This window comes from Parus major, chromosome 2 (genome assembly GCF_001522545.3).
Source record: "Parus major isolate Abel chromosome 2, Parus_major1.1, whole genome shotgun sequence".
NCBI classification, from domain to species: Eukaryota; Metazoa; Chordata; class Aves; order Passeriformes; family Paridae; genus Parus; species Parus major.
The window spans coordinates 102666626-102692000 of NC_031769.1; the positions used below are offsets into that span (position 1 = coordinate 102666626).

Here is a 25375-nt window from a genome sequence, read left to right on the forward strand (position 1 = left end):
AGATAGCTATATTCACATTAATTATAGTGATTTTTCAAAATTGTTTTTAAAAATCTCTTCCATATATCTGCAGCTTCAGGTGATATTTGTGGGGACAGCTGATGTGCCTAAGTGGAGGGAATCTATCATTCCACTGATTTCTTAAGAATCATCCTCTTAAAGCAGACTGAAACACTGGAAGTTGAGTTTGAGGGCGGTCAAATCTCTATGCTGTTAAGTAAGATTTTTAGTCTTTTCAGCAGCTGTTAAATGTAATTCAGTTTACAGTGCATTCCACTGCTTGACTGTCTTGTGTCTCACTGAATTGACTTCATAGAAAAGGTGCTGGACACTTAATTCCGAGCTTAAATTCATAATTTTTAAGTATTGAGATGTGCTATTGAATGCATAATATTGACAATATTAAAGAAAACAGAAAAAAAAAAATCTTCCTTCTATTTTTTTGCTTTGCAGTAGTAGTAGTGTTTTATGATAAAAGAGAGACACTCTTGAGACAGGGTTGATGTTTCTATAGTGCTTGCAAGATGGCACTTAGTGAGAACTTAAACAGAATTTGTTCTCTGTGTGCTAATGTTCCCTTAAAGTAACTAAATTCAGCAGGACAATATTAATTCTTCTTCTCAAGTCAAGGAACTCTCACTGCATATGCAATACTCCAGCAGCTGTAATGTCCTGACAGTGCCAAAACAGTTTGGCTTTAAAGGTACATCCACATGTGAGAGTGGAAACAGGATTGCACCCACTGAGAGCTCTTTGTGTCTCACTTCTCAATAAAGCCTGGGGAGGAGGCTTCAAGAAAATCCACAGTTATCTTCCTGGAAGCAATATAGGATGGAATTTTCCATGAATGAAGAGAACTTTTTATTATCTACAATTATATGGGGGGGTGTCTATAAATCATGAATGAGGACATTGTTTCACAGCTACAATCATTTACTCCCCCTTTGGCAGTGTTGTTACGAACGCTGCAGCTGTAAGTTAGTACCTGAAGATCTCTGGTTATGCCTTACACTCATCTTTATAGTGATGGAGATAAAAAAACACAGAAGGATAATGTTCTGAACATGTGTATGGCATATTTAGAGGGAGAGGCCCTGAAAATGCCCATGACTTTTGACAGTGAAATGCTCGTTCTTTCTGCAGAATCCCTGCCGTGTTTCTGATATGAATACATGTGAGGGTGTAGCAGCAGAACAGTGTTGGCCACTGGAGTGGCTAATTTAGTAGCAAGTAGAAATGGAACATATTCTCAGCATTTTCCAATGGGATTCTGCTTTTAAAAAATTCTTTCAGAGCAGTGAATATCAGTGGTATCACAGACACCGAAGAAGAGAGAATTAAAGAAAGTGCTGCATATGTTGCCAAGAGGAACCTTTTTGCCACAGGGGAAGGAGTTAGTGTCAGCAAGGTGGCCAAGACAACTTCTGAAGAGGAACATCATGAAAAAAAATCAAGGAAAGTTGCGATCCGGGAGTCTGCTGAACGTGTAGCCATGAAGAAAACGGTAAAAGATTAGAAATTAATACTTAAGCTGGGAAAGAAAATTAGTCTTTTTTTTTTTGTTTGGTGTTTGTAAACTGCCTAGCACACCGGTGCCCTGATTTACTCCATGGGCAATCACAAGAATGGTAGTAATAAAGCCAAGTATTTTCAATGGAAATCTCTTGAATCACTTAGAAGTCTTATTATCTAGGTATCAAATGGATAAGGAGAGAGGCACTGTGCCCGAGGCAGGCACCAGGAATGCTTCTGTTGTGCTGAGGGAAAAGGGCAGAGTAGGGGACCAGGGAAGTCTCTTTGGTCATGGCCACACCTATTTAAAAGGCACAGCATCTTTCCTTCACCTGGTGGATGAGGCAGATGCTGGGCAAAGAATAAAGGTGTCTATATATAAATATCTATACATCTATATATCTATATATCTATATATCTATATGTGTGTGTGTGTGTATATGTATGTGTATATGTGTATATATACATTGATAGATATAGATATAGATATAGATATAGATATAGATATAGATGATATAGATATACACATACACATACACATACATATACATATACATATACATATACATATACATATACATATACATATACATATCTTGCTCATAAGTAGGTGAATGGGTAATTTCTGCACTTTTATGGCCTGAGAACAAGCTTGTCCAAAGTGTTCACCCCAGAGTTTTAATCATTGGGTATAAATTAGGACAGAATTAGGGTAAATTAGGTGTAAATTACAAAAATCTGGAACTGAATCGCTAATTGTGCGCATTATTGTCCAACTTCCTAAAAAATAAGACTCAGAGCATAGTTACAAATATGTTGTCACCAGATCAGCAGGACATGTAGGTGCAAATATGTTTGATTTAGCAAATATATTACTTTATTTCTATTAGTATAGTATGTATATTATTATACTATCCTATACTATACTATTACTATATTTTATTATTTATTGTTTTGAGCAGAAGAATTGGCAGTATGCTTATGGAATAACCTCATGACATAAGGTTGTAAGGAAAGGGTGTAAACACTTTCAAAGACCAGGTAAAAAAATTCGTCTCAACACTTGAGAAACAGTGAGGGTGAAATTTGATAACAAACAATGGAAATTACTACACACAGAAGGAAAAGATCAAGTAAATGAAGAATACCTGGCTAAGTAGAAGTAGTTCAGGATCTGAGAGTTATAAAAGGTCACAAATTTAATGTCAGTCAATTTAATGATAGTTGTAGAAATACAAGTACCAATCTAGAGTATTATCAGTAACATTAAGGGGCAGTTATTTAATTGTGTTGGAGTCTGTTTGGCCTATGATAATGAGCAGTCACTGTTTGATGAATGTTGAAGACAAATAGAACCTGTCCAGGACTGAGAAATCATTGTAAGGAAAATCAGTATTGCCCAGGTTATAAAACTCATCTTTTAATAATCTGAATACAAAGACCTGTAATTCTCAATATATTTGAAAGTTAGGGTAGAAAATAAATTATTTAGTTTGCAGAAAGCAAGACTGATACCATATTAGGAGTTTTTTTTCCAGCTCTGTAGATAGTCAAGCAGTTGAACCAGTTACCTTGGGAGGGTTTTCACCCTATCAGGAGGAAAGATTTGAAAGCAGTTCTGTCAGAGATGATCTTGGCATAGAGAGCCTTGCCTTACAGCACAAGTACAGAAGGAATCTGAGTTTCTGGCGTATTTCACCTTCCACTCTGTATTTAAAGTAATAAATAAGTAATTAAATGTGGAATATTATTTTACTTATAATAGTTTTGAGGGAAAAAGCCCTGTAAAATCAAATCTAGTTACTTTAGAAGGAGAATTTATGGAAAATGAAAACTTTATTTTCTGTGTCCAGGTGATGTCCATGTCTGTCTGGATGTTTAAATAAAAATTGCAGGGGGGGGATTGCCTCTTCTTTTTTTTTCCTTTTTTTTTTTTTTCTTGTTTGTTCTTTTGGTTTGGTATTAATAATTTGCACTTCAGGTGTATAACAAATTGTTTCTTTTCCAGCTAGAAGAGACTCAGGCATTCCATAAAAAGTTGAATCAAGATAAACTCTTACATGCTCCTGAGTTTATCATTGAGCCCCGTTCTCACACTATCTGGGAAAAGGAAAATGTTAGATTTAATTGTTCCGTGGCTGGCTGGCCTGAACCCCGTGTTACATGGTAAGTTTGTATCCCTGGCACTAAAAGTCACCACTTAACCAGAATCTGAAGTCATCTTAGTAAATGTGGTCATTTTTCAGGAAAGATAGAAGTTAAATTAAAAAACAAACAACAAAAAAATAATAAATCAGGTACTGATGGCAGGCCTATCAAACACCTTTCAAGTCACATTGTACAGAAAAAGAGCATATTAAAATAAAGTAATAAGAATAACACCACAAATAATTATATAATTCTTATAGTAATTTAATTAATAAAATAATAATTTAAACTGTTTGTGTAACAGCACTAGGAATACATGGACTTTTTTTTTTATTTGGTAGAGATTTCATATGTGTTCTTCCCATCAATGATTAAGGAAAAATAGCAGTTTAATTTATCATACTATCTTTGATTATGTTTTCCAAATAGTTGAGTTTAGTTCTACAAATGACACTAATGTCCCTGAAGCATTAAAGGAGGCTTTGTTCAAGAGCAAACTTTTTGGCAGCTGAGCAGCTATAGAGCTGAATCCCCATGAAACAGAAGTCCCTTGATGGTGCTGTGAAATCTCAGTAATGATGATGGGTTCATAGCACACACACTGTCAGTGTTTGAAGTCAGTGACTTCAGGTAGATCTGGAATCATCCAAATAAGATGAAAGCTTTGGAAATATTGGAAAATTTTACAGAATCACAGAATATGCTGAGTTGGGAGGGAAACATCTACTATATCATAATGTTATGTAATGATCATATATTGCAGTTTGCTTCTTGAATTGCTTAAGGGACTCTGCATTTATTTAGGTCTTAAAAACCTTAATCTCAGGGCTTGTCAAGAATTGCTATTAAGAGGTATATTAATAGGACAGAGTTGAGTCCACGAAGTCACTGATCTCTCTCCCGGGACTCTGACAGCCAGACATGGCTGGCTGACATGTGTCTGCATGGACACAGTTTTCTCATCCCCCGAGGGTTGTGAGTGCCCATGTTCACTCTCCACTTGGAGAGGATTCCAGGCAAACCCTTCAGATCTGGTCTCAGCTGGATATAAGCAATGGTCAGCTATGCTCATGGCTGTAGTCCAGCTCTGCAAACTGAATCCTACCCAAGAATTCAAGAGCTGGGTCATTTTCATTTTGGTTGAGATTCACCTTATCCCCAAAACCTGACATGGTTAAACTGAGCCTTCAGCTGTCTGTCTTTGCTCTCACTGTGAACCAGCCTTTCATGTAAATGCTAAATGTGGACAGTGGAAATTAATACATCATTTTACTGTACATCTGAGTTCCAAAGGGATTTCAGTTTGCCACAGGCTACTAATGAAAAAAAAAAAATAAAAATGAGATCACATCCTTTTCAGCAGGTGTCTTTGCTCTAAGATATAGAGCAGTGCTGACCTGGATCTGTCACCTTTCATTCAGCCTTTCTAATAAAATGTCAGTAGAGTATTGCAAACAGTCATTCTTTGTATAAGCAATGAAGACCTTTTCATGCTGTGCCTGAAAAACTATAAAGTTTTATTAACTTTCTTTAAAGAAAACCTGTCTGATGCAGCTGTTCTGACTCCCCTGGGAAAAAAAAAAAAAAAAAAGCATATGGAAAACCCAGGACATTTGAAACCAGTAGCAGAAAGCATAAACTATCAGTGGCTAATGACAGTGGGAGGTTGCAGTCCCACATTAGCTAATGACTTGGCTGCTCTGGAATTTGCATTTCCAGAAATAACAAGTGGTCCTTCCAACATGGGTCCTATTCTTTCTGTAGATGAATATAAATAAGAAAAAAATTGAATCAATTATTTTTTACTAACCTGATAATGATGACAAAAGTAGTGGAGGTCTCCTTGCTGCTGGCATGACCCAGTAAAAGCTTGTTTTGCACAGCACATGCTACAACATGCTACAACAACAGCTAAACAACCTTGCTGCCATAGGATCCAAGTATTACCCAGCCCTTTGGAGAAAATTTAAAGATACTGTGCAGTTAAGTCCTGTTTACACAATTTCATAGTCCCTGGAAAATATTAAGAACTGATAGGATTATTCTATTTTCTAAAATATTTGAGACACTAGATGTAATGTAGAGATGCCCTGATGTTCCAGGCCGTTCAGTCTGGGGGCACCAGCTCACAGACTGGGTGAAGAGTGGTGAATATATTACTCTTGCTGGACTCATGTATTATTCTTTGCCTAAGGCAGGATAACAGAATAATGAGGTCAGGCATCTCTGCAAATGATTGATGTGCAGAACAGAGAGTACTGTCTTGCACTGAGTCCCTTTTCAGGGACATTTTGCTGAGAGGAAGATGAGGATAAAATGCATTAGGGTTTATGGTCCTTACTCACTTAAGCCCTTGGAAAACTCTCAGTGTATTACTATGCCCAAATATTTGTAGTCAGGGAAATATTCTTTATTATTTTTATGTATTATTCTTTAAAATGCTGATGGTGCTGAAAGACCGATTTCAGATTTATTGTGGATATAGCTTCATCTTGAGATATATTTAACAGATAATATTCTTGGTGAAAATAAAATTGTTAATTACTGATTTGTTTGGTGAAGTGGAGCAAGCCGCTGACACCAGACCAGTTCTCTTTCCTGACTGAAAATCATCAAAGGTTTAAAATATAAAATCTGAAATGAAGAAGCAAATTTCTTTGGTTGGGAGAAGAAAGATTTATTTCAGCTACATCAGAGTAAAAGAGAAGATACTTTTTTCTGTCATCCTTTATCATTTCACTTTCTTTACACACACACACACACACACACACACACACACACACACATATATATATATACACACACATGTTATGAAGAACAGGGAAAGCTATGCAAAGTAGGACACACTCTTAGAAAGCATTTTTTCTTTATGGACCTCAAATCAATGCCAAATGTACTGAATACAATTCAGAGTGCAATTTATTTATTAGACTTCTATTGCCAGTTTTTTCCATATTTCCAATGCCTGCTTAAGACAGGATTCACTCAAACATTTACTTGATCACATCATGTATTGTCCAGAATGAGCAACATTTTACACAACAATTGAAGAATAATAATTTATCATGCACCACTGTTCTTTCACTATGAGAGTCTCAAGCTGTTTGTATAAATTCTGAAATTAGCAATAACAGCTCACCACTGATTCATTCATTCCTTCAAATTATGTATTTATGTACTTTTACATATTTTGGAATTTTGAACAGTAAACCTTTCCTACTTATGCCAGAAAAACACTCATAGTGTATGCCAGTCTAATCCTGTTAAGTTGCAAGTAAACAAGAAAGTTAACCTTCTGCCTGACATTTTTTGTGCATATGAAGGTTTTAAAAGTAGGTCAAATATGCAAACCAAACAATATGTTTATGATAGCTAGTAAGTAAGGAGTCTACAAAAATTTTATTTGCTGTTTACAACTCTGAGATGTTGCTCATGTGACTCCTCCTTTCTTTTACAAGTAGTAACGTGAAGTTTGTGGTAATATGAACTGATTTTCATCCCACTCAAGACTATTTTCTTCTTTTAATTTGAGAATAAAATCTACCTGAGGCAGGCCAAAGAGAGAGAGAGAAAGGTTACACTTCCAAAGACATGTAATGTCTTCCCAGGAAGTTAGACTACAGTTTATCTAGGAGAAACATGCAGAAGCTGATATTTTACTTCAAATATCAAGCACTTGACCTTTTAAAGCATAAAATGATTTCTCTTTGTGACATACTGCTTCTTTGCTTTTCCATAGGTACAAAAACAACGTGCCCATTGATGTACAGGCTCACCCTGGCAAGTATATCATTCAAAGTCGATATGGGCTGCACTCCCTGGAGATAACTGAGTAAGGAAATATTAAATAATTTAACAAACAGCTTAAGCTGAACTGTAGGTATAAAATGAGACCTGCAAAATGTGAACATATCTCTTGGGATATGTTATCTTGCAGGAGATATCAAGTCAGGTAATATCAGAGGTATCAACTGTGGTGAATGCTGTCTTCTAAACATTGAAGCAGTTCTGGTTTACCTCAGTAGAGGACATGCAATTTACCTGAATTATTTATCTGGATTATTTCTCTGGATATTCCATTTATGACCGAGTTAGAAAAGTGGGACATCTATGATTCCTTTTTCCATCTATTTACTTGATGAGTACAATTAAACATGTGAGCTAACTGTTTTTCAAATATAGCAAAGTTCACAATTCTTACTGAAATCAGGAACAGAACCAAGATGTCCTCACTTATATACAAGAAAGATCTTTAACAGTACTCATCTTCCAAGTGGGAAATCTCTACACTGCCTTTGCATTAAAAACATTGAAAACATAAGACCTAATCAACAACGATCTGGATTTGACAATTTATATACTGACACATGCCCTTTGAAAATATTTTATGAAATCTACCATTTCTACAAGTTCCAGGTTAGGCATCTCTTCATAGAGACAGTAAATTAGTGATGTTTTTTACTAGTTATTCTGTATTCCTAATTTCAAATCTGTAAATAATATTTGAAAAGAGGCATACATTTCAAACACTGGGATTTAACATTGAGAAAAATCTAATGGCTACAATCTGTCCAGTGTCCAGCATGTCTGTCTCCCAGGCTTTTTACTTTATGGATTTTACCCAGATTTTTGAGGGTTTTCTTAATCGAAAACACCAGAGAGGCTGTGCCAGGGAGTAAATGGGTGCTCTGCCTAATCATTTCTATGATTTCAGATGTGAATTTGACGACACTGCCCAGTATCATGCCTCTGCTATGAATGTTAAAGGAGAAGTTTCGGTTTATGCTTCCCTCGTGGTAAAGAGTAGGTTGCAAAAAATTTCCTTCAAGGTTTTTTTGGGGGTTTTTTGTTGGTTTTTTTTTTTTAAAGATGCACATTACCAATTTTGGTTTTGTGGCTCACAGAGACTTTACCTTTTTGGTGATGGTGACACATTTTGTCCTTTTCTGTGTAGGGTACAAAGGAGAAATTGACGCAAGTCTTTTGCATGCTAGAAATCTTTCCCTCTCTCCATGTAAGTTACAATATGTTTCTTTGACAATTCCATTTATAGTTGTGACATCATGACACATGACTAAGCAGAATATTTAGTAACATTATTTTAATAAGAAGTAGGTCTGATTTACGAGGGTGTGGAGCTCTACAATTTCGGATGGTGTTAGCCTCACTAGCGGGGGGAAATGGCATTGCCTTCTAGGTCTGTTGGCTTATATAAGAAACATCCTGTTAATATTGCACTTCACAATGAAATAGAATCTGCCAAAGAGAGAAACACTTCCTCTTTTGCAATATGTAAAACATGGCATGGGGAAGTATGGGCCTACAAAGAGTAGGTGATTGAATTGTTGTCCGCTGCTTATGTGGTTCCATAAGCTGTGAAAATGCACAGAAAAGGCATAGAAAATATTAAATATCCAGAACACAATGACACTATTTTGGGATATATCAAGGTAAAAATTGTAGTCTGTTTTACCTGAGAACCCCACATTGTAACAATATGGTATCCATGCTTCCAAGATGATAAAACAGTCTACCCACATATGCCATGTGGGTGAAGGTGCCCTAGGAACCCCATGAAGTGTTTGACAGGTGAGACTTCCATATATATTGCCGGTAAAATTTGTGATCTATCACTTCTTTATGGGAAAGAAAGGTCACAATTTGCATATATTCATTGATCACAGCAAGAGGCAAAGTTATCAGTACAGGCTAGTTGAGTAAATGTAAAGCGTGACCTTAGTTTTGATCAGCTGAGCTGTTTTCAAAGCAAACATGGTAGCCCCTCTGCCATGGATCTACAGTACAGGTTAAAGGCACTTAGGATATTCTGTCTGGAAAACTGCACCAATTGGGACACACAGCATTTGAAAAGATAAATTCAGGAACAGAAATAGAAACAGGCTACCCTTTTATATTAATAGTAGCCCCCACAAAGGCTTATTAGCTAACAAAAACAAAGGCGAAGTGGACGAATGACTGCTCTGAGATAGAGCAAGGAGTTAAAATGGGTAAAGAGAAGAACCATATAAGCTAAAGATCAACATGACCTGAGCAAATAATTAATCACAAATAGAAGTCTTTTTAAGTCATAAAACAAACCTTATGTTAAAAGACTGGATTAAAAATTTTGAAAATTCTGAAATTAAATTCTGCAGCAGCTTCTCCCTGCTAAAATGAACTATCTGTAAGAACTAGAGTTGTATGAATGAAGAAATAGTCAATTCTCTGCAATAGAAAGGACTTGAATTATGCAACAGTGCAATTACTTCTGAAGATGATGACTTCATATACAAATTGTTCCTATTTATACCTGAACTTTACCTAGGACTGTGTTCATAATCACTGAGTACTTTTTCTTCCCGCTCTTGTCACAGAAGGAAAGAAAACCAGATTTTGTTCTCTTATACAGTTGCTGTTACCCCACATGGCTATGCTTCCAGGTTTGAAATCAGCTTTGTCGACAAGTTTGATGTAGCCTTTGGGAGAGAAGGTGAAACAATGAGTCTTGGCTGCACAGTTGTCATCAATCCTGATATCAAGCGCTTCAAACCAGACATTGAGTGGTACAGGAATGGTGAGAATGTTTGACAAGAAGAAATATAAACTTCTTTCATGTGAATCTTTACTTATTTCAGCTAATGTCAATGTTATGATTTGGTCATCACTTTCTCAGGGTTTCTAATGATAATATTCTCTTTTTCAACTAAAATTGTTTCATAATTGAGTATTTTGATGTGAAACCACAGGAAATTTACAAAGCACTGTGAAAATGTCTTCTAAAGATTTTTTATTTCATAAAAAGTATCTAAACTAGAAGCATTTTTACCAGAGACAACATCTATGTGGCATTTATAGAGCTCATATAGCTTTTATTGTTTATTTATTTATTTATATGCCAAGATATTTTCAAGTAGTTGCCCAGTGTTCTGTAACGGCTGATAAAAAAATATTGCTTTCTGAAGTAATGCTTTGAAATCAAAGCTGTCATAAGAGCAGAATTAGATGTTATTTATGACTCTTTTCGAAGACAGAATGTTGTCTAGTAAGAGTGGTCTCTTTTGTAATTCCAATCTATTCCAGTATATTTTCCATATTCAGAATCTGTTCCTCAGTAGCTCCTGCTGGTTCTCACAATGAAATTCTCTAATTCCCAGGTGTTCTTATTACACCATCCAAATGGGTGCAGATGCAGTGGAGCGGGGAGCGAGCTTCTTTGACACTGACTCATGCAAACAAGGAAGATGAAGGTCTTTACACGCTGCGAGTGGCGATGGGAGAGTACTATGAGGAGTACAGCGGTTATGTCTTTGTTCGAGGTGGGCTACTGTCTTATGCACAAAGCTCACTACAGAGCTAAGGGAAAATCAGTCTCAGATATCTGAGGTGCTCCCCCCACTTCCCCCAGCCCCCCATCGCAATAGAACAATAATTTTCTTTTAATAGAGTCTAGCAATGCGCACTCCAGTCATTATCTCTGGAAAAAATACGTGCATGTGTCAGGCTTCGGCGTCTTGTGCCTGAAGACCTCTAAACTCCATTGACATTCTGAGGAGGAAATTTAGGGTATTATGTTCAGAGTGCTGAACATCAGTCATAAGGAGGAAAAATGCACATAATAAGTTACAAATGCTTTTTTTGTAACCATCCCACTGCTAGCTAAACTGCACTATTTTTGTCAAGATTTTCTGCACAATTTGAGGGATTCTGTCTAATGCACGCTGCAGGAAAAAATACAGTGGGATGGAAAGTGCATCTGATGCAAGATCTGCACCTGGAAAAGCATAATCTCATGCACCAGAATAGGCTAGTGTTTGTCTGGAGAGCTGCTTTGCAGGAAGGATCCTGGTGGGCCAAGGTGAACATGTGCCGTTGTCACAAAGACAGTGGCACCCCGGGCTGCTTTAGGAAAAGCATTGCCAGCAGACTGAGGTGGTGATCCTTGCCATCAGCACTGCTGGGACTCATCTAGAATGCTAGATCCATTCCTGGGATCCCCCATACAAAAGAGACATGGGCTCACTGAGGTGAGGCCACTGAAGGGATCTGAAGGTGATTTACAGCTTGGAGCATCTTTCATATGAGGAAAGGCTCTGGCTGACTCTGCTTTGAGCCAGAGGCTAAACTAGGCAATATTTGGAGCTGCCTGCCAACCTCAAGCACCATGTGATTCTCTGAAGTAATGCAGTGAAGAGTGGAATTAAAATGTAATTTTTGTGAATGTTGTTTGCTTGTGCCTCCAAAAACTTTATTGAATATCCATTGAAAATTATTTCTTTAAAAGGAGCCATTGCTATCCAGTTGTGTGCCGATTCTATATCTGTCCCAGCTTCTAAAAGCAGCTGAAGTGTGTAATGCTAATTCAAAAGGCTCTGGAGATTCTTGGCTCTGAGACCATGCCCAGAACAGCTCCCTGATGCCAAGTTCAGCAGAGCTGTGTGAGATAACAACCTGCCCAGAAAATACAACTGAAGCAGACGTTTTCAACACCTGAAGAAAGACCCTATTGAAATGAGCTTCTGTGTCAAGAAATAGGATTTGTCTTCCTTTATTTGTTTTACATTGTGCTTCCATATAAATAAATGATCACCCTCAATCCTATTACATCTTCTGGCAACACAGGTGTGACCTGACTGACACCACCACCCCTTTCAGTAGAGTATCTTCCTACACACACAAACACACTGTGTGTGTTTACTAAATTCTAATTACATTAATTTTATTCTACATTCCTATTTAAATGGTCACCAAAATCTTGGTTGGCTGCTGTATTCTCATCACTCCTGAACTGTAGCCAAATTTGCTTTAAATGGCAGCTCTGGTATTTAAGCAGTTGTAGGGTTTTTTTGTATCACACACAGAAATTAGTGTATCAATGAAAGGGAGGCTCATAATGTTATGCCTCCAGACTGGCTTTGAGAGCATGTGTGATGCCTCTGCCATGGCTACAGGTCATCATTTGCCAGCAAGCCATCAGGGATGAAATCCTAGCCTCCTAGAGGCTGATCAGCAATGCTGGTTCTCCCAGCTGTTTCCCAGTCTGTTTTGGAAAGAAACCATTGTCTCATGTTCTGTCAAGTGGCAAATATGGGCAATGGAAACCTTTCATAAAGAGATCACTGAAGACATATTGTTATTACTATTAATGTTCTTACTATTCTGTGATGTTAACTGGATGGTTTACTCTGTGTGTTACCATTTTTAAAAATCAAGTTACCTGTAATTAAAACCTGGACTCGGCAACTTTGGGGCAGCTTGAAAAGGTCTGTGTGGTGCTACTCTGCCTATAAGAGTGTCAAGTGTGGCTGGGATTTCTTTTTTTTTTTAGGAAAAATAATGTTTCACTTGATGAAACATATTAAATACTCTAATAAGTCATTTTTTTCATGAAAGTCAAAATCATGTAAAATAGGGAATACTGTATACTATAAAGCAAAAACCTGTAATACCTTGAAACATTAGATCTTTCTGAAAATTCAGTTTTATATAGAATGTCTGAATAGTATTTATTAATAATTTTTTTTTATTCAGGTATATATATCTTAGTTCTACTTTTGAGGTAGCTCACAATTGTACAAATTGATGCTTTCTTCTGCAGAGAAACAATATCTCTTATTTGAAAGTCTTTCACAGAATCTTCCTGCAAAGGTTATTTTTCTCTACATGAAAATTGCACCATCTCACAAATCAGACTCTTTGTAAACAGTAAAAATTCCCCAGTGCCCAGCACAATTTTTCAAAACTTTAGATAAGACATGTCCAGAAGCTGATGCAGGAGTCAAGGCCCTTTGACACCAACAGTCCCAGATTTATGGTAAACACTTGAAAAAAAAAAAAAAAAAAGCTTATCCTTATTTTCACATTGATAATATATGTGTAATATAATTAAACTTCAAAAGGTTTTGATACCTTTGCAGTTCACAGCCAACCAAAACCAAACAATGAAGAACTATGAGTGGAGATAAGATATTTAATTCAGTATTGTTATATCCAGTGGCTGAATACTTTCAATTCAACTATTGCCTGGCTGCCAAATTTTTAGTTCAACAGTGTCTCTTGCAGCTCCCTAACCAAAATGCATGATACTAATTCTATTTAAAATGTCTACATTTACAGTATGCTGTAACATATAAAACATTTGTAAATGTTGCAAAGAAAAGCCAAAACCTAGAAAAACATTATCAGTATAAAAGAAAATACTTTTTGGAAGTCTGTAGGAACACAATTTGGTCCTTAAAGATTAATAATTGTTAAAGAACTGTGGTTCACATTTGCAAACATATTTCTCCATCCTCATAGATGCTGATGCTGAAATTCCTGGAGCCCCTGGGGCACCACTGGATGTGCAGTGCTTAGATGCCAACAAAGATTATGTCATTGTCTCCTGGAAGCAACCTGCTGTTGATGGAGGAAACCCCATCCTTGGGTATTTCATTGACAGGTCAGTGAGTGTGCTGGACTGGAGAATTCATATTGCTGCTCATTCCAACAGAAAAAACTAAAGACACATTAGAAAGCATAAGATAAAACAGTCATTTATTATTTTCATTCTTGTTGCTGGCCAGAAGAAAATTGATGTTTTGTTTTGTTGTGTTTTGTTTTGGCTTGGCCTGATCTATCTTCCATGGAAAGAATTACATCTTCTTTCATTTAATTTGCATAGAAAGGATTCTGTGAGATCTCAGCCCTTGCTGCTTCTCTGAGGCTTGAGAGGCCTCGGGATTTTGTAGTGTTTGGTAATTCTGCATCAGGCAGCTGTGGCTCCTTCAGTACCAAGGCTCTCTTGCCTCTCTCTGAATATGTACCAGAAAGCAAAATATTATCTCAAAGGGGCTTGGATTTCTTTCCCAAATGCTGTTGTTATTCCAGTTCTTAGATTCACAAGCTTCCTGGAAATTTTTTTAAAAAATGTGAACCTTCAGGATCCTAGAAGCCTGTGATTTAAGAAATTAAGTCAGTATTTTGGTGCTTTTTTTTTGAATTTTCGGTGCTGGTAATATTTGTTTGGATTTCAGTAACAGAGTCCATTATATGAGGTTCCTCTGTGCTTATTCAAATCCATGTAAAAAACACCCAAACATATATATATATATATATATATATATGAAATATGCCATTATGTTATGCCTTTGAATATACATAAAATATATATCTGTAAAAAGAGGGTATTTCTTTGTGAAATAAATCTAACACTCAAATATAACTTTACTGTTTTGATAACTTCTGAGTGCCAGCCACTGCTGTAACTATGTTCTGCTAGATCTAAGCTATGGCTCTTTAACATTCGTTGAAAAATCCTAAACAAAAGACAGGACTAGACTCTGAGCAATAATATCTCATTTTAAAACTAGGCGATTGAAGGATGTTAGGACTGAAGTAACTGCAAGAGAAATGGAATTTTGCTTTTTCTGTTGTGTTCACCTTGTTTATTCTGCATTTGTTCCCAAATTCAAAGATGAGTTACTGCTCTCCAGTGCTGGATCCCACCAAACTATTCAGGGACCCAAATACTCACCCTTACTGCCTTGTGGAGTTGAGGGGGTGACTAGCAGGACTGGTCTGTGCTGGTCTGTGCTGGTCTGTCTCTCACCCCAAGCAGACACAAGAACCACAAAACCACCCTGATTGGGATGGTAGAAATTCTCAGGATAGATCCTTGCATGTACCAAGAGATCTGGGTAGGAGCTGTAGCCTTCTCTTTGGTAGGAAGCTCACCCGGTAGTCTCTTCCAAGCTGAAAGGTCATGTTCCTGTTAACCATGTTGCTGGATACAGGGAAACCATCACCACAGGCTTCTCCTGCCTCCCTGAGCTGGTCGTATATTCCTTCTGCCACAAACCAGCCTCCTGATGTGTGTGAGGCTTCACAGTTGTGGGACCAGCAGCACCACGCTGGGTCCTGTCATTGTAGGGACTGCAGCCAGCACACCACAGGCTCCCTGGCGGCCCCAGAGGTCTGGGCTCTGAAGCAGGGCCTGACTGAGTGCCCACCTGTAACCCATTCACAGCTCTCTCTGTGCTGGGCTGATCCCAGAGCTCACAGTGGAGGTCTCTGCACCCCGTGAAGCCCAGCATCTTGTGGGGTGTAGAGTGCAGCATCGTGCAGGAACGCTGAAGTAGTGTCCTCCTGACAACTGCAAGGGATGCATATTTCCTGTCCTGTCAAGTAAGCTAAAGCTGACACTCCCTAAGCATACTTTGGAGGCTTTGAGCAGTGAAGTAAGTCTGTTCTTATCCCTTTTTCAGTCAGGAAAGAAGGGTGCAGCTGTGAGGGATTTAGTGCATGCCCAGCTGGTACTTCAGCCTGACGCCTTGCTGCAGCTGCTTTGATGTCACCAGTATATAATTCTGCTGGAAACTGCTATGGACCAGCCAACAGATGGTGAAGCTCCAAAGACATGTGGGTGCCCCGAGTTCATGATTTTTCCCTTCCCAGCACTGCTCTTGCTGTTTGTGTTTTCCAGGTGTGAGGTTGGCACGTCCCACTGGACCCAGTGCAATGAGAATCCCGTGAAGTTTGCTCGCTTTCCTGTCACTGGTCTGATTGAAGGCCGTTCCTACATTTTCCGAGTCCGAGCTGTGAACAAAGCTGGTGTCAGCCTGCCATCCCGGGTGTCAGAGCCTGTGGCTGCTCTGGATCCTGCAGACAGAGCCAGGCTTAGAAGTAAGATGTGCTTTTTACAGGTTGCATGAGAGGTTTGAGAAGTCACAACTCATTAAAAAAAAGTAAAGATGTATGACTGTATGACTCTCAACTCATAAGCCTTCAAATTCCCACTAGAGGGTGCAATGCAAAGCCAAAATGTTCTTTGGAGACAGCTTTGCCAGGAAGAAATCATCTCAGTGCTCTTTGCACTAAGTGTTCTATGCTGAAATGGCTTTGGCTGACTGCAGTGCTATGCTCCAAACTTGCAGGAAGGGGGGGAAAAGGCACGGGATAATTTAATTGCCTAGAGAGAGACTTGGTTTTGTTCAGCCAACAGAATAGCTGAACAGATCCTGTGAACAGTCTGTCTCTGAGCCACAGACAAGGGTGGCTGATTCTGTTCTCATGTGACAATCCAAGTCTTTCAATAACATCAGAGCAACATCAGGAAAGCTGAACAGATCCCAAGCTCTCTGCTTTAAGGTTAGCATTTTACAAGTCAAGGATATTTCTCCTGTGGCCTCACAATGTCTCAGACATTTTGCTTCCAAACCCACCTCTCTACACATATGGCATAATCACATGCCTAAAATAAATTTCTATTTCTATTCAAAATCTATTTCTACGTGTTTCTGAAGTTTTACAATTTAAAATGGTCCAATGTGAAGGGCTATTGTACACAAAGCTACAGTGCTCCCATGGTCCCAGCTTGTACAAGCTAATGAGTATAGTGCTGCAGCCAGATAATCTAGGTTTCCATTCAAGATAAAACAAAAGGCCAGAGGAAAGAGATTTGGCACTGCCAGGAAACATTGCACTCAGTCAGACATGTGAAACCCTAAGCCAGGGGAGGAGGGAGGAGTCTTCTCCTCAATGGGCAGCATGGAATCTGTCACAGGAGGTGAAGTCTGGGTTTGGTGGCCTATTCCTGTTATATCTCCTCCTCTCATGTCTCATAATTTTTCTCCCCACCTGCTTCCTCTCTTCTTTCATCTCCAAAACGGATCAGCCAATGTAAGGTGAACAATGTGGAGGCGGAGAACAGTGTTTGCAAAAATTATCTCTGAAAGTGCATTGACCTGGTTGAAAGCTGCATAACTGCAGTAGTGTGATAACATATTGGTTGCTCAGAGAGCCACCCAAATTTATCAAGTGGACATGTTGAGTCAGGCTGAGCTGTTACTGTTTGTGACTGTGACCCACAATTTAAAAGCTGGTAATGTGAAGGAAAGTGGTTAAAAAGAGACAAGATGCAGCCTGCAGGAATTTGACAGTTCCTTTAATAAGTGAGCTGTTAAACCAAAGGAATAGAGGATGGAAAATAAAGCTGAAACTAATTCTCTGAAAACAATGAGCTGAGTGAACCAAATACCTCTGCTTGTCACCTAGGAGACTTCAGTGACATTTCAAGAAGGAATAGATCTTTCAGTGGATTAAGTTTTCTAGCTATATTAAATGCTGAGCTGCTCTCAGTATTCAATCTGTTAAGCCCACAACTAGCTTGGGTAACTAGCTTGCTACATGAGCAACAGCTAAGCAAAAATGAAGCTCATGGGGATCTTGTAATTGTTAGTTTTGAGCAACAAAAGAATCAGCTTTCTCATTGTTCAAAAATTTCCTGGTGTCCTATTTCCTTGTTATCTCTGACATTTGTTTCAGGTCACCCTTCTGCTCCTTGGACTGGACAGATTATTGTGACTGAGGAAGAACCTGCAGGTAAACACAGCCCTTTTGCCTACAAATGTCTAATGTGAAGCTGGTTGAGTAATTAGGAAAACTCTGAGTTCAGTGGACTTTGGCACAGACCCAAAGTTTGTTGTTCTGAAAGTCACTTGACCTTGAATAACTCAACGACTTGGTTTTTGAGGTGAAGTTTTATTATTCAGGACATAACGAAATCATGCTTAGAATTGAAAGAAAGAAATTTAAACCTAATATTTAGAAGACTTTTAACTCTACATTTAAACAAAAAAAGATTAAGTGCTGAGTATATTGATACTCCTATTTTTTTAATTATGATGCTAATTCTGATACAAAACCAGAAAATAATCCAAGTTCTCTTTCCTATTCTTCCCTGTCCTTCAGAGGGTGTTGTTCCTGGTGCCCCCACAGACCTCCAAGTTATTGAGGCCACCAAGAACTATGTTGTACTTAGCTGGAAACCTCCTGGGCAGCGGGGCCATGAGGGTATCATGTACTTTGTGGAAAAGGTAAAATTGGACAAAATCAGAATCATGCTGTGCCAATATTTTATGTTTGTTTTGTCATCTCTTCTGAACCTCTGGTTAACTTTCATTTCTGTCTGAGATTCATAAATTAGGGCAGGAATTAGAAGTTCATCAAGGTAACTGTCAAGCTGTAGATTAAGTTAAACTAGGAATAAAAGAATGATGGGAAATAGGAAAGTAGATGAAGAGTGGGTCACACCCCGTAATATTCTTGAATTGTGTCATTGACCTACCTGGAGTAGAAAGAACAAAACTTCTTCTATAATGTGAAAGCACAGAGCAAAATCACATGCTTAAAAAATAAAATAAACATAAATAAATAAATAAATATATAAATACGATACATTTATTTTTATGTCTTTGCATCTTATATATATGATATTAGATAGATGGATAGATAGACAGATAGATAGATAGATAGATAGATAGACAGATAGATAGATAGATAGATAGATAGATAGATAGATAGATAGATAGATAGATAATTTGTATAGATGAAGTTTGTCTGGGAGGATAGATTGTTAACATTTTGGATGGAAGCATTTTGCAAGAGTTTCTTGTCATCAGCGCTCTCTATTCCAGCTGCCTTTTCATGTTTATCCTCTGCATTATCTTTCCATTTGCTCCACCAACTCAACAAAGATCACAAAATTTATTTTCTGATCTCCTAGAACAGAATCAGGTTTCATTTCAGTGGTTAATTTTTCCTAAGGTCTTTTTTCATGGCTGCTAGCCTAGAAAATTCTTCACACCATCACCCTTTCTACTTGCATCTCTTGGCTCATAAACCTTTTTATCAATGTTTTTTCCTATCAGTCTAGAGGTGTCATCAAGAGAGACATAAATATCTTCCCATTATGTGTTTTCATCTCTCATACAAAATCTGGTCTAAATAAATGAGTTTCACTTAGCAACAACCTTAGAGAGGATGAATATATGAATTTTGAATTTATGTATAAAAAGCTATTTAATAACCGATTTCATGCTGAGTACTCAGGACTAATGTCACATAGTTAGATGAGAATTTGAATCCCTCAGAAACCAGAACCATTACTTGAAATTATACTTAATGTAAATGAAAGCAAAAAATTAATCACTAGTATTAGTGATGTAAGTGATCATTGTATGCAGAATTTCTCGCCACAGAAGTAAAAACAATTCACAAATTAATTTCAAATGTTATTTTTTTTTCTGGAAATGAGGGCCAAATCATGATTAATTCTGAAAGCCACCCCAAAGACACTAAGAGTGCCACAAGAGCATCTAGAAGCAAAGTGGTAATGCTAGAGTTTTGCTCTTAGCATAATGCTGAATATCCACAAAACTCATTTTGAAAGTGGTCCAGACTGGGTGCAGTTAATAACATCACTTCCTTGCAGTGGAGAGGGTTTAGCTCTGGTATATTAAAACCAGTACACTTTATGTATGTTTTCTGAAGTAAGTGAACATCTGGCAGATTCAAAAGCTTTGAAATATGCTCATACTTTGGAAAGGCCCAAAGAAGGGATTCTCCACGGCAGGCATGAACTCCAGTGGTCCAGTGGTTGTGTGAGATGCTCAGCCTTCAGATACTTCTCTTCTAAACGTGGTTTCTGGGTTTGACTGCAGTGTGTTGCTGGCACAGAGGACTGGCAAAGGGTGAACACCGAGATCCCTGTGAAGTCCCCTCGCTTTGCAGTTTTTGATTTGTCTGAAGGCAAATCCTACTGCTTCCGAGTTCGCTGCTGCAATTCAGCTGGAATTGGAGAACCCTCAGAAGCAACTGAAGCCACTGTAGTGGATGACAAACTCGGTAAGCATGTGATCACGTGTATTAAATCACATCCATGGTAACTTTTCAGGTTGTGAAGTAGTTGTTTTGTCTTCAGGCAGGTAGCTGCTCAGAAAATAATTCAAGTATGAAAAGCAGTCAGCGATTTATTCCCTTTAGCTAAAGTAATTTTTGTTTGGGTTGTTCAGCCTTTAATGTACAGTCAAATGACAAATGCAAACCAAGGAAATTAAGCTGCAAATAATGATGCCAAGAACTGCAAAGACTGCAAATAGCAAAAGAAAATGAAAACTCAAGGAAGTATGAAAATGTTTTGTTTTACTTAGATTCTTTATTGAAAGTAAGCCTAGACATCAGCAGAGTCTAACCTTCCTTGTTTGCCAAATTAAACAAAAGTGAAGAATTTAATACTTACATGAAAGCAGAGACTGTTTTCACTGGAAGAGAAGCCAAGATGTTCAATATAGAAAGTCATCAGTAGCTACACCTACATTACCAATTTGTTTCCAAACAGAAATGCAGCTTTCAATCCAATTCCCAAATGATCTCTGTCCACTTCATATTGACTTCTCAGAGCATCTGGATGCACATGAAATACATTTTTTAAGAAGAATAAAACATCTCTTCTTGAAAAACCCTGTAGATACCTGTAATGGGTTTAATACCCTTTGCCACCTAACAGGAGCCTTGGTTTCTGGCTTATCCTGTGGGTTGCACAAGATCTTCAACGTGCACCTAGCACATTTTCTCTTTTAGAAAGCTCCAAATCACATCTCTGGTGCAGTTGTTCAGCACAAGGGGGTAAGCTAGACATGATTTTAAGGAAATACACTGAATCCTAGGAATACAGAAGGGAAGAACCTCACCACCAAAGGCTTGAGCCTATTGATCCTGTCCTGTCCTGAGAGATTAGTTAATTTAAATCAGAGTAGTTTTTTTAAGGTTAAATCTGTAGTAGTCATAATAATATAATCAAGAATAGAATTTCATGCTTATTTTATTTATGAGTTTTAACTGGCAGGCTAATTCATTTCTGCTTCTCTCCCACAGATATTCCCAAAGCTCCTGGCCGTATCATGCCAACTAGGAATACAGATACTTCCGTTGTTGTCACTTGGTCAGAGCCCCCAGATGCCAAGGAGCTGGTTGGGTACTACATTGAGTCAAGTGTGGAAGGATCTGGTCGTTGGGAACCATGCAACAACAATCCAGTGAAAGGCACAAGGTAATTAATCTTAAACTATGGAAATGATGGTCACCAGTGTCTGATTTATTGGATATATGTCCTTTCCAGCCATTAGTAGTAGTAGAGCTAATCTTTCTGTGGTAGCCAGCAGGCTGGAATCCCTCTTGCATGTAAAGCTCATAAGAAGTTATAAAAACATATTTCAAACTGTGAGTTTTGTCCAAAGAGAAATTAATCAACCTTATATTAGAAACAATTAGGCAAGGGGAAGAAACATGGACATTGTTAATGAAGAAAAGAGAAGCAGTTTGCTACTTCTAGCTATTGTACAGCCTATCAGTCTGATGAAAAACAGGACATTGAGGAATGACTGAACTTACAAATGTGGAAAAATAAACTGCATAATGTTTGGAAGCAAAGTGCTTTGTTTTGGAAGATTGCTTTAAACATTTCTGGACTGTGTATCTGGACTGTCAGGCAGCCATGTGGACTATATCCCACTAAAAATATTACTTTCTGACTGCTCTTTCACTTAAAATCATCGAGAAATTAATGAACACTCTTAAATATTGGGTACAAACCCACATTTCTTACCGATATGAAGCTTCATCTCCAGTCAGAAAAAATAATCAAGATTTAAAACTTCCTGAAATAAATCAGATTTGGTTTCATTTGAGTAAGTAATCTTCAGAGTCTGAAGGAGTAAGTGCAGAGCTTTTTCCTCAAGTGGATTGATGTCAATACAGAAATAGTCTCTGATTGTTATGACTGATTCTGCTTATTTGTACTCGCTATCTGTGACAACTCTTATTACAACAAGTGAGACTCTGCTAAATACTTCTGGACCAGTTTTGCTGTTTAGGAGGCCATTGTAAATGCTTAGTATATCAGAAGTACCTAAAATTTCACTTCACTGAACACAGACACAACAATTTCATTTATGTGTTCTTTTAGTGAATTTATATTGCATTTATATTTATGTGTGTCATTATTACATCCTTTCATACCTATTTCTATGAGTTATACTGTAGTTATATCAAAAGTGGCTGAAGTTTCATGCTCTTTGCTTGTTTTAAAATATGAAATGTGACCTTTAATCACCATAGAAATGAAAATATTGTTCTGAGTTACTATATGTTGTGATACAAGTACACTGCATAGGTTTCTAGTGCTGCATTTTTAGTCAGTGTGATATAATGTATGATGCAGTCAGGCACAGGCTGTCTGTTAACTCTTGTTTTTTCTAGTTGAGTCAATCTTAAAGCATTAGCTGTAGTTCATTTTGATGAACTATGCAATATATTTTGATCTTTTGAAATTCTGCACGTCCTAGTGAAAGCAAATGACTTGGAAAAGTCTGATAGAATGTGTAGGGAAAATTCCACTTTGAAAATTTTGATTCAGGTTTTTTTCCTTACCCCAAAATAAAACAGGTTTTGTTTTTCACATTGTAGCTGCTTCATATGCCATAGCATGACATCAGCATTGGTAATTCAATTATTACTACATTATGAAGTAGAAAAAAATCAAAGTAACATTGAATAAAATACACTTAAAATACCTACTGAAAAATAAATGGGGTTTTAAACAAACAAACAAAAAATTTAAATTTCCATATCACAATCTATTCCTAAATAAATTATTCCTGCCTTTGGAAATTTTGTGTTTTCAGGGTGGACTCCAGAGAAAATTTATGAGGGTTTTTCTTATGTGACAATTAGATTATCAAATAAACGTCTTCAAATAAAAAAAAAATCATCTGACTTGGATTATTGTCATGTATTGAAGCAAGAAAGTGAAGTACAAAAATAATGTAGCTCCTGTACAATGCCTTGTAATTTTTTTGAATGCTGCAGTTTTTCATTTATGATTGGAAGGGATTTATGGGAACCTGTGTTACATGTGTCCTTTACTTGTGTCATGAAAATATCCCACAAGAAGCAAATACAGACCTTACCTGTGCAGATTTTCACATTTTTCTATTAGGAAGTATGGATTTTATATGCTGGCTGAAGTAAGGTAGACCCTGTGGTAACACAGGAACTTGTGTAGTCTCAAGAGGGAAAGATTGTTGAAATAGTGTGTCTTAAAAGAGGTGGGTTTAAACACTGTTGTGTGAAAGAGGTGCCCAGATTCTGCATTCTCTGAACTTCATATAAGTAAGTGGGGTCATGGTTTGTCCTTGGTTTATAGAAAACAGAATAAATATCATGGAAGAAATTCTTTCTTTCTTTCCCCCCTTAAACCTTTTCTCTGTAATACTTTCTAAGTATTCCTTGTCTGGTTTGTTTTAGATTCATTTGCCATGGGCTCAGCAACGGTGAGAAGTACATTTTCAGAGTCAGAGCTGTTAATGCAGCAGGTCTCAGTGAATTTTCACAAGAATCAGAACCTATAGAAGTGAAAGCAGCCATTGGTAAGCTATTCTCCATTGCCTCTTTCAACTGTAATTAATTAAGTAAATACATTCTCAGTTATTATTAGTAACTAATTAATTGCTTTGTTTCACAATGTTGTCCACAAATAATAATTTATCCATACATCCTATAGTCTCACAGACATAGTTTCACAATCACTGCACTCTTGTAGACTGTTCACCTTCACCATCCAGTTTTCTTCAGGTGTTTCTTGTGAGCCACTGTATGAGAGCACTGCCAAGTTCACTTAATAGGTGTCCTGGAAAACGGGAATGTCATTCTGATTCTGTAATCTGGTAAATCACCTCTAATGCACACCGTCCTAAATACAGTCAGTTCCTAAGAAATTTGTTTCCATGGCTAAACCTAGTAGTGCAATGTGTCTCCTGTAAACCTGCTATAACCCTGTGTGTTCTCCCTTTGCTGATGGGTTGCTTCTGTTTGCCACTGCCTGAACTAATCCATAAAGATTAATGAGATCATTGCACTAGAATAAATTGTGTGTCTGCAACACCCTCACTCTCATTTGTATTGAAGCTGCATACCTCTCAACCTTAGAGCAGACATGTAGCTTAGGGCAATTTTGTGAGATCATCTTGATAGGATCAGAAATGTGACCTGGAAGATCCAATACTAAAATAATTGTAGCAAAGTAAGAATACTATTAACTTTATATATTTTTTTCTGCTCTGAATACTAGACATTATTAAAAAAACACATTATTTGTGATCAGGCTGAGAGGTATTCTATGCATTTCAATTTTTTTTAAATTCAGGCTTAACATTTTGTGTGTAAACACAGTGACTTGTCATACGTCGGTTGTATTGTTCACTGCATGCATTTCTTCACTTTGTTGCCTAAATGAAGAAAAAAGAATGTGTTCTAAATCCAAATGTCTTTGCTGTTTTCTGGCAATTATAGGGGGAGGATTGCTTCATGGTGTGTGTCCTGAACTGAGTGGTAAAGCTTCTGGACTAACAGACTGCACTACCAGCTGGGAAGGCATGCATGGGGCTTCCCAGCCTATCTTTGACACAGATGCTTTGCTAAAATGCAATGCTAAGTTTAATAGAGAGACACTGCCCAGTAGCTGTGGCAAACTGGAGAGTACAGGAGACAGTAACACGAGAGAAATGGTTAAGGACGCTGTCACATCTGCATCACAAAAAGTTGCTGCTAAGCAGGCAAGTAAGTCCCGACCCGGGGATCTTTTGACAGTGGAAAAAGTTACAAAGAAGAAAGATACAGGTGAGAATTAATAAAATAAATAGATTTTTCAGCTTTAGTAGGTCCACTTCAGACTGCTGTAACTTCTGTTCAACTGTGCCACAAGTGAGCGTGCTCTACAGTGATGCATCTTCTATCAAAGCCTTTAATTATGTGCTCAACTCTGCATTAAGATCATTATGCATGTAATGGTACTGGAGGTCACTTTACAAACTTAGTGGTTAATGAAAGTGAAACATATCAA

General features: G+C 37.6%; 1 protein-coding gene across 6 annotated transcripts in view; it reads left to right on the top strand.

Moving 5' to 3' along the window:
- MYOM1 (myomesin 1) overlaps positions 1-25375 on the top strand; it is an 80174-nt gene that overhangs the window by 15078 nt on the left and 39721 nt on the right. For 4 of the 6 annotated variants that reach the window (XM_019005749.2, XM_019005750.2, XM_015617475.2 and 1 more), the window contains exons 4-18: positions 1294-1504; positions 3521-3678; positions 7400-7492; positions 8375-8463; positions 8615-8674; positions 10070-10234; positions 10815-10976; positions 13957-14098; positions 16121-16320; positions 17962-18018; positions 18388-18512; positions 20139-20322; positions 21352-21526; positions 23782-23903; positions 24826-25152. In XM_019005749.2, the coding sequence (XP_018861294.1) occupies positions 1294-1504; positions 3521-3678; positions 7400-7492; positions 8375-8463; positions 8615-8674; positions 10070-10234; positions 10815-10976; positions 13957-14098; positions 16121-16320; positions 17962-18018; positions 18388-18512; positions 20139-20322; positions 21352-21526; positions 23782-23903; positions 24826-25152 (2270 nt within the window). The remainder of the gene's footprint in view (positions 1-1293; positions 1505-3520; positions 3679-7399; positions 7493-8374; positions 8464-8614; positions 8675-10069; positions 10235-10814; positions 10977-13956; positions 14099-16120; positions 16321-17961; positions 18019-18387; positions 18513-20138; positions 20323-21351; positions 21527-23781; positions 23904-24825; positions 25153-25375) is intronic. The other 2 variants (XM_019005748.1, XM_015617480.2) reach the window with 2 other exon arrangements.